The sequence below is a fragment of the Lissotriton vulgaris genome, chromosome 6 (assembly GCF_964263255.1).
Source record: "Lissotriton vulgaris chromosome 6, aLisVul1.2, whole genome shotgun sequence".
NCBI classification, from domain to species: domain Eukaryota; kingdom Metazoa; phylum Chordata; class Amphibia; order Caudata; family Salamandridae; genus Lissotriton; species Lissotriton vulgaris.
Window position 1 is genome coordinate 382324792 of NC_141694.1, and position 10160 is coordinate 382334951.

The 10160-nt window shown below is 44.4% G+C and overlaps 1 protein-coding gene across 4 annotated transcripts in view; it reads left to right on the top strand.

Moving 5' to 3' along the window:
* FBXO25 (F-box protein 25) overlaps positions 1 to 8360 on the top strand; it is an 809765-nt gene extending 801405 nt beyond the window's left edge. For all 4 annotated transcript variants that reach the window (XM_086926400.1, XM_086926402.1, XM_086926401.1 and 1 more), the window contains one exon: positions 7870 to 8360. In XM_086926400.1, the coding sequence (XP_086782526.1) occupies positions 7870 to 7959 (90 nt within the window). In that variant the 3' untranslated portion in view covers positions 7960 to 8360. The remainder of the gene's footprint in view (positions 1 to 7869) is intronic.
* Positions 8361 to 10160: the final 1800 nt, after the last annotated feature.

Below are 10160 nucleotides of genomic sequence, written 5' to 3' on the forward strand. Positions count from 1 at the left end.
GTGGAAGGTAGCAGGGAGTGCCAGTTGGAAGGAGATACTAGTGGTGTACGGGTGCTACCAGCTTGCTCTCAAATACATGTTCAACGTACCTTCCTGGCCAGTGTTGTTCTTACAGTAGTGACCAGATAGGCCACAATACCCAAGTCTGATTGTGTATAAAGAAAATTTTCCTTTAACTGCTTCTCTGTCTCAACATCTTTACATCACATAAAAAGTGTTTTCTCTTAAAGATGGTTCAGAAAGGGGTTCATTACTTTTCTTCACCTGAATTCCTAAAATGATATTGGTCCTTCTGAATGAATGATTTAAATTGAATAAATTCAATCAACACTTATTTTATAGCTCCTTCCTGCAACTGTCTTACCCCAAAGTATTTTATGGAAAACATGGCATAACCCAGTCAGCAAAAATAATGCAACAGCTGTGTCCATGCAAACCTCCACCTGTGTATTAGTCTTATTAGTAGTAGTAGTACCTTGAAGAAAAAAATACACAATCAAGCAAGTAGTAGTAGTAACTTGAAGAAAATGAAGACACCATCGAGCACATTACATCCCACATAAGTGTCTAATTTTCAATAGAAAAGTTATCTAGTGGGGTGTCAGTCCAAGATTTTATTTACTAAGTTGGAGTAAGGTCATCAACTTTTCCTCAGGAGGAGCACTGACTCCATGCCAGTCAGAATCAAAATGGAATAGTCCTCTCTCCCTAGGACAATTCTGCCTAACAAATACAGGTTTCACTACACTACACTGCACTGGAAGGCGGCTGTCATCAAGGCGCTACATAAAAAACCTTCTCTGGACCCCTCGGACTTGGCCAATTACAGGCCAATCTCTCTTCTCCCCGGAACCAGTAAAATCGCTGAAAAGCTAGTTAACAAAAAGCTTTCACAGTATCTGGAGACCAACAACCTGCTCAGATGCTCGCAAACTGGATTCCGCCCAGGGCAGGGCACCGACATCGCCCTACTTGCAGCAGTGGAGGAGGCAAGAGCCCTTTTGGACGCAGGAGGATCAGTGGCAGTGATCCTCCTGGACCTCAGTGCGGCCTTCGACACCGTCAACCATCGGGTCTTAATCCAGCGACTCAAGAACATCGGTGTTGAGGGCACTGCTCTGAGTTGGTTCAAATCATTCCTTGGCCACCGCTCCTTTCAGGTCTGGGAGAATGACATCCGCTCTCCCGAAACCCCCCTCCAATGCGGTGTGCCCCAGGGCTCATTTTTAAGCCCGACATTATTCAATGTCTACATGTCCCCATTGGAGGAGGTTGTCAACCCGTTCGGAGTGAAAATCATCAGCTAGGCTGATGACACGCTATTAGTGGTGTCTCTATCTCACCCAAATCAAGAACCATCGGACCTCTACAACTGTCCTGCAGAAATTCAAGGATGGATGAATAGCTTGTCACTGAAACTTAACGGTTCAAAGACAGATATTCTCCTCCTTGGCCAGAAGGGGCTTTCCCTCTCTCAGAACATCTGGCCCCCCTGCTTGGGTGAACCCCCCGCCCCCAAGTCTGAGATCAAGAGCCTGGGAATTTGGCTTGAAAAAGACCTGTCTTTTAAGACTCAAGCCAAAAAAATCACTGGGACTTGCTTCGGGCTCCTAGAATCTATCAGTAAGATTTTGCCCTTACTCCCTCCTGTCTCCCAGAAACTGCTAATCCAAGGCCTTATTATATCAAGGCTGGATTACAGCAACACCATCTATCTGGGCGCTCCCGAGGCAACCCTCAATAAAATGCAAAGGATCCAGAACGCCGCGGCCCAGATTCTCACCAATACCCCAGCCAGATCTTCGGCCAAACCAGCCCTGAAACATCTCCACTGGCTTCCAGTGAGAGAGCGAGTGAAGTTTAAAGCTCTCTGTCTGTCACACAAACTCCTACGGGACAAAGGCCCCCCCATCCTAAAAAAATTCATCAGGCCCTATAAAGCCTCAAGATCCCTCCGATCTGACCATGAATACCTCATCACTATTCCCAGAGTGAAGAAGGTGCGCACGGGTGGACGGCACTTCTCTGTCAACACAGCCCGCCTTTGGAATTCCCTCCCCCGTGATCTTAGGACGGAACCAGATTATCTCCGACTTAGAAAGCGGCTGAAAACTCACCTGTTCCCCTGATCTTCTTTTTCCTCCTCTCTCCCCCTGTTACCCTCTGGCTTGTCCGGATCTTAGCGCTGGTATACTTACGGGTGACTATGCGCTTTACAAAACCCAATAATAATAATAATAATACACTAAATAGGACATAAAAGGCTTCTAGGCAGAGTTGTTATCACAAGAAAAAATGGTTACTCCCTGTCCTACTGAACACCAGAGAAAACAAGCCTTAGCAAAGCCAATAGGTCTCGCCTATACAAGAGCTAGTGGCTTTTGGCATCTTTTTTTGCCATGTTGTACACCAGAGGTTCCCAAACTGTGCGCCGCAGCACCCCGGTGCGCAGTAATGAGGTGCCAGGGGAGCCGCGCGCAAAATGTGGCATATTGCTACCAACAGCCCTCAGCCGTCCAACATTCGGCGGACACGGCTTGGGTATTACATGGAGATAAAAATGTAAGATAAAGGAGAGAAAGGGAAAATAGAAGAAGATAGGGAGGGAAAGTTTGGAGATATGGAAAAAGAAGGAAAAATGTGAATGGCAAGGAAAGGGGCGAGAAGAAGGACTGGAGCCTGTCCTATGAAAGCGTAGAAAGGGAAGAGGTGAGATAAAGTGTCTGAAAGGGGGTCGGCACTAGAGAGGCTGGTGTGAAAGGGGTGGGGGTGCCTGGGAACTGGAGGGAAGCTCTTGGCTTGGTTCAGCTTACTCTCTTGATTCTTTACAGGTCCTCTCACTCATTCTGGCACCTGCACTCTCCATTGAGCCATAAATATCAAAGGGCAGGAAGCCGAGACGAGGGATAGGGCTATACAGGGGAGAGGTACAGGGTCACAGAGGGAGGGTGGGATGCAAATAAAGGGAGAGACAGGCCCTTAGACAGAGGAAGGAACAGCGGAGAGCCAAGAGAGGGATTCAGAAGTCATTTACGGGTTGCCAGGGGTTGCAGCTGTTCTTGCAACCCCTGGCCCCAAAGGAAAGTAACACTTGAAAAACAATTATTTATTGTTGCAAGTGGAGCAGGCATCAGAAACAAACACTGACAAAGCCAATAGCGCTTTTCTTTGAGAGTCATTTGCTTTGTCAACATTTTGTAGCCGTGCTGTATAGCAGTGGGAATATTTTGCAAAGTGGCTAAAGCTAATTTCAACAAGCATTGGCATAGCGGCTGAGTGAGGTAAAGTTTAAGTAGTAAGTAGCCAGCCTAACGCTCAGTATTCTAGTTAGCGCAGCAAGGTCTGAGTGTTATTGGTAAAGGAACTGCCCACACAGGATGGCTTGCGATATTTCCACGTCTGGGTGATGTAGAATAACTCCGGGGTACGCTATGTTTTTGGGATTATCCTCTGGGTCTGAATGTGATTTATTCAGAACCATGTTATTCTGGGTGTAGGAAGAAGACTTTAATTTGGATTGGTCTGATCAGGACCTATTAACCTTTACTTGGGGCCTGTCACTGCACATCACCATTAAAGTAACAGCGGCTTGATACACAACTAAAGTTGACGCCACGAATGCCAGGGTCAGCACCAGACTCGCAAGCTCTACAGCACACTTACAAACACACTCTCACTCATGCTCCTTTTAAACTCATTCACTCACACTCTCTCACTTCCATACTCACACTGATTCAGTGCAATGCACTATCACTTTCACTCACTTGCCCTCATTCCCAGTCTCACTTGTTCTAAGTCACAATAGCAGTCACTCACTCCTGTCTCACGCTCACTTTCAAACACACACTCATCTTCATGCACACAACGTTTGACAGATTATTTTTGCACTTCCATGTAGCTGCCTGCCTCGTTCACTCCAGCTCCTCTCTTCCTAGTGGTGAATGAGTTCTGAAGCCAGCACATAGCTTTCTTCGCATAGGCCTGCGCAAAGCCTTTTGCGCAGGTACTGAGACGCATAGTCCTGCACCTGCATGCGTCACTCTGGGTTGGTGAAGCCACTCATAAGGAGCCCTCCTTTTTAGTGTAAAAATAATGCTGGTGATACTGATTACGACAGACCAAACTCAATGTTCCATTTTCTCAGAGCGGGTCTCAGTACCAAAAGCTACTGAAAGCAGCAGCTGGCAAATAAGGGTTTTGGACCAGGCACTCTGTTGGGGGAAAAAACGATGGATTGGGATGCAGCCAAAGTGATTGCCAGTGGATGAGATTAATAATTCAAGCATTCCAACCATCACTGCGTCCCAATTGCTTTAAGGAAGACAACAGGAAGTACTCCCGAGGTTGGGCTTACATTCCCCCCACCCACCCACCGGTAAAAAAATGGTGGGGAGCCACGGCCAACTGCCGATCAGGTCAAGGGAGCCACAGGTCAAAAAAGTTTGGGAACCACTGTTGTACACCAATGTGGCTTATGATCAGATTGGCTAAATGTTCCTGGCGTGGAGCGTCCTAGAGTGGAGTGGGAGGAGAAGAGTGTGACAGACTGGATTTGTTGTCGTAGGGGGATTAGAGTGTTATAGAGGGAAGTAGAGTTCAGTGGCTGAGTGTGTTGTAGAGTGCAGTGGCATAGCGTGAAGTGGCTTAGAGTGGAGGGGGTGTAATAAGATGGAGTGGATTCAGGTAGTGGGTGGATTGAAGTGGAGTAGAATGGGTGGAGTGGATTGGGGTAGAGTGGGGTAGATTGGAGTGGGTGGTTAGAAAAGGGGTGAGGTGGATTGGATTGGGGTGAGGTGGATTTGATTGGAGTGGGGCGTATTGTTTTGGATAGGAGTGTGGCAGATTGGAGAGGTACTGATCGGTTTGGATTGGAAAGGAGTGGGACAGATTATTTTGGATTGGAGTGGGGCAGATTGTTTTAGATTGGAGTGTGGTGGTTTGGGGAGTGGGTGGGATGGCTTGGATTAGAGCCGGGTAGAGTGGCTTGGATTGGTGGGGGTGGATTGGTGTTGAATGAATTTGGATGGAGTGGGTGGATTGGGATGAGGGAATTGGATTGGGGTGGATTGGATTGGAGTAGATTGGATTGGTGTGGGATGAATTGGATTGCAGTGGGTTGGGGTGGACTGGAGTAGTTGAATTGGGTTGGAGTGTGTGGATTAGGGTGAGAGGAACTGGAGTGGAGTGGATTGTTTTGGATTGGAGCTGGGCTGATAGTTTTGCATTGGAGTGTGATGGATTAGAGTGGGGCTGACTGTTTTGGAGAGTGTGTTGGGCTGAATTGGAGGGGGCAGATTGTTGTGGATTGAGGTGGGGCAGACTGGTTTGGATTGTAGTGGGGCTGACTGTTTTGGATTGGATTAGGGCAGACTGTTTTGGATTGGAGCGGGGCAGATTGGTTTGGATTGGACAGGGGCCGACTGTAGTGGGGCAGTTTGTTTTGGATTGGAGTCGGTCAAATTGTTTTGGATGGGAGTACGGCCAATTGTTTGGGATTGAGTGGGGCCAATTGTTTGGGGATTGGAAAGGGCCTGATTGGAGTGGGGCCGACTGTTTTGGATTGGAGCAGGCAGACTTTGGGATTGGAGTGGGGCACACTGTTTTGGATTGATTGGGGCACACTGTTTTGGATTGGAGCGGGCAGATTGTTTTGGATTGGAGTTGGGCAAATCGGATTAGAGCAAAGTGGGGTGGGTTGGGAGGATTGGAGTTTGATTAACTGGAGTTGATTGGGATGAGTGGTTTGGATTGGATTGGATTGGTTTGGGTTGGAGTGGGTTGGATTGGTCTGGGGTGGGGTGGGGTATATTGGATTGAGAGGAGACGGATTGGTGTCGGTGGATTGGCATTAGGCGGATTGGAGTGTACTGCACGAATATGTTAAAGCATCATTTCAGAACACACATAAGAAAGAAACAAACAATGTTGCTTTTCCAATAAGATAATCCTCATCTTTTGAGAAAAGCATCCACGAACAGAAACAAAAGAAAATATGAACGCAAAGTGAGAAAAATAAATTGTCAAAATAAAAGAAAGTTAACTATAGAAAATAAATCTTTGCAATTGTGTTTGTCCTGATGGGCATGGTTGTCACACGCTTTCTGTTGCTAGGCACTAAAAGTTAAAACAGAAAATAAAATAGTACCTCAACCACATTGAAAGCAGCGGATGGGCACTGATTAAGTTGAATTTATCAGTTAAAGAAACACACAAGGTAGTGGTGGTCAAACTGTCGCACTTCAAAACAAAATTGTCGGATACAGGTACAGTCAGATATTAAGTCACATAGGTGTAACTATACACCAAAAGTCTGGTAGGTGCCACTCAGGGTAAGATACCCCCCTACCTAAAGTATCGGTAATCACAAGACACAAAGTGAATTGTACAATTTATTCATAAAGCGAATACCCCGGAACTCTAATCATTCATATGGACAGTTTTACAAATATTTCTTTAGAGCTAGAACAACACCAAGATGATGAGTGAAGCTTTCTGTCACAGGAATCATGTATAGAGACAGATTTTGTTTATTTGTTACAAATGTTTATTCGCTAGTAAATATCAAAAGAAAGTATTTCTTCCTCAATAGCACCACAACCAAAGTTTAAACATTCACAAAAGATAATTTCTGTGATGTATTCAAAGTTCCACTTCAAAGTCAAGTAGAATGAGAAACAGCCAACGCGTGTTTCGTCACCACCGTGACTTCCTCAAGGCTTAAATTGTGTTGTCACAGAGCCCTGATACCATTTTCTTTGGCTCTGATATCCCCAAAAGTAGAAAGAGTTCCTGGTCCTGGCCCGCAACTTGAAAAAGGCGGAAGACAATAACGAAAGAGTCTCTGTTGTCAGAGTCCTCAAACATTTGGATGTCCACACCCTTGAAATATCAGAGCCAAGACCATTCAGTGAATACAAATTGCTGTCCTATTCAGGGGACAATTCAGTTGCAGTGTTCTGAGTACTGTGATAAGACCCTGTTAAAGTAGTAGCAACGGTTCCAGCAAGCTTAACCCATCTCGTTTTGCCGAAACTCTACAGAAAGGATCTGAAATAATGTTAGGCCTGCCTTGATAAATAATGAGGCTGTAAAGAAGCGTGCCAAGCTAACAAATGGTAAGCAACAGGCGGGCTCCATACCCTTTTTGTTAGCAATGTCACACAAGTGAGCCACGTGCTGGCACATGCTCCTGCAGGCTCGACCCTAAAAAAGAAGTTTACCTCAGAAAGGGAAGCCTGTTTTTAGAATGTTGGAGAAAGGCAGCCTACTCATTCATTTATGGGAGTTGCAGTATGAACTCATAAGGTATGCAGCTAAGTTGAATTGTTACCCGTTATGGTCATTTGGCTCGCATATTGTCAGTTCACAACAAATAGTGTCTATCCTATGTTTCCTTTAGCATTGGACATGGCCAAACATCAGTTTTATAAAGCTTAAATAGGTGCTCTGAGTATGTGAGCTGGAGAGGAATACATATAGATGTATGCACATGAGCAGTATAAGCCTGCCCGCTGTTTTCTAGCCTCACAACTAGGTGGTGGCAGTATTGACAGTTTGTAATTGGAAAGATCCTATAGAATTTCCACAAGATCCGTATTTTATAATGTGATCTTAATGCATATAAGTATAAATGTTGCAAGCATTTTCCCTGTGAAATTGGTTTGGATATTTTTTTTTTAAAGAGTAGTACACTCTGAAATAGTAGAAAACATTGATTACATTTGTCAAATTTCTTAGTAAAAAAAGCAGAACAGATCAACTCTTTTGCTAACGCTTAGGTACGTATTAGGTTTATACATATAGTGTACATTTACTCCTTTTTAGAATGTCCAGTTTGTTTTTCTGAACTTCTTCATCCTTTTTTTCCAGGATCCTGGTCATCCCTGTACTGGTAATGATCCAGACAGCTGCTTCATGCCGGTTTCTCCTCAGCACTTCATTGATCTCTTCAAGTTTTAATTTACATATTTTTTCTTTCCCTTTTCGGTGATGATTACAGGTTAAGGAAGCAGGAATGTTCTAATAATATGTGCAATCTGCGCAAAAGCAAGAATTTGGATTATTCTGTCACTGAGATGTTGGCTGTATAATGATAAAATTAGGAGTTTGATCATAACTCTGTAGACGCAGTATTGATTAGTGTGGACAAGACAACCTACATGTCATTAAGACTGAGAATACTATGGGGACTATTTAGAATTTGGTTGATGCGTGACATTGGCAAAAGTTAGCATTTAAAATCTATATCCAGGCATACTGTTGAAATAGGGATGAACAGACACCCTCAACTTTTGGCGAATATCCAACATCCACCAGACTTTAAAAGACCCTTTAACAATAAATATATAGCATTTCTGTCATGGAACTAGTATTTTGTTCTTCAATCTTCTGTGACTTTGATCTTGAAAGTTTCTTTGTAAAAGTATATGTATTATTTGAAGCTATTTACTTTAATTATGTTCGTTTTATGTAGCTCTCATGCAACCACTATACATTGGTACATAAAACATTTATTGTGACTATATAATATATCGAGTCTATACACCTCTTGGGACAATTTTGTAAAGGATTCATTGAAAAGTAATAGTCACTTTTTGTTACACAAAAAATAATTGATAACATGGAAGTAGAATATAAACAGCAAAGCTCTCGCACAGGCTGGTTGTGGAATCATTAAACTAATACCCATCTTCCAAGAAACCAAAAGAAATTGCAACTGTCAAGTTATTTGGCTATATACTTACAATGCTATTTATTGCGTAACTACTATTGTTATACCTTGCTTGTTGTGTGCGAGAGCTTTGCTGTTTATATTGTCTCGTAGGTCTGTCTTCAGACCTTCTGTTGAACGGTTAAGGGGTCTTTTCCGCTCGCTCTTCCGCACCACGCTATTACTTAGCTAATGATACACACCAAACGTTCACATTAGGTAGTGCGCCTTTCCTTTCTGAGAACACTAAAAACCCCATGTGCTGTACCTAACATGGAAGTAGAACATTGTAAAGTATTGGTGGAATCTATTTTTCTGGTAAAATTTAGATGGGTAAGCTAACAAATATATTTGTGCTACAAGAAGTTGTTATTGTAATTCCCTATACCCCACTGAAATCGGTCTTCTGTTTGAATAAAAGATGCACTACGTGGCAGAGGAGAAACTGAACCTATGCAAAGCAATAACTTTTGTGTTATCCTGCACTCCCAGTACAAAGTAAAGGTTGCCGATAGTTGAGCAGGAGAATTTTTCCATTGTAATGTAAAGTAATGTATGTGTCTTGTAAAGCGCACTGCTGCCATGAGGCGTTGTGGCGCTGTAGACCGCTGGTGAACCCTTCCTGGCTATCCCTGTGAGATGGTCCCTACTGGGTATCTCCAAGCTGAAACCAGGCATCCCCGGCGAATGTGGGGGGCCGTTGTAGAGATGAGGCAAGCTAATGCCCAAAGTTGCCGAGTGTGATCCCTGGTTAGAGTAGGCACCGAGGCGAGAATTATCGAGTCCGCTGACCCTGGTCCACGACCCTGCCACGTCGGGAATTGAACCCTGGTCCCGGGCCGTTCTCTGCTTCCGGGTCTGCCGCCTCTAACCAGTGAGCCACACCACTCCACATTGCTGCGGACCACACATTTTGACAATGTTAATTACATTTGCTTTAGGCATTGAGGGCCAGATTTATCATAGTACTGAATTGTTCTCGCATCATGCATGGTGTTGCAAGAGAATGCAATGCTAAAGTCAGCTTTACCAAGCAACCCAAGACCACCTTGCGTGGCCCTGCTTTGCATGGTAAATCTGGAGTAACACAAGGCAGCCCAAGTCGCTGCCTTGTGTTACTTTGCCCTGGGAATGCATTCCAGGGGTGGAGCGTAGGTGTTCCCAAGCATCTATCAATGGATTTTGGTGCATTCCCAGATTTACCAAGACTGGTTAACCTGAGAATGTGTCAAAATGCTACGCCTTCCCAGTGGCGCTGCATTTCTTTATTTCTCCTCATTGTTTCCTTGTTCTAAGGGTGCCGCACTCTGCAGCACACTTAGAGGGAGGAAAACGCCTCAGAATATTGTTTTTGAACAGGAGGGTGTTCCTTCCTGCACAAAAACAATGCTGCCTACAATGCAGGCACCCTTTCATCATAATACAAGGGTGCCCGCAATGGCGCTAGATT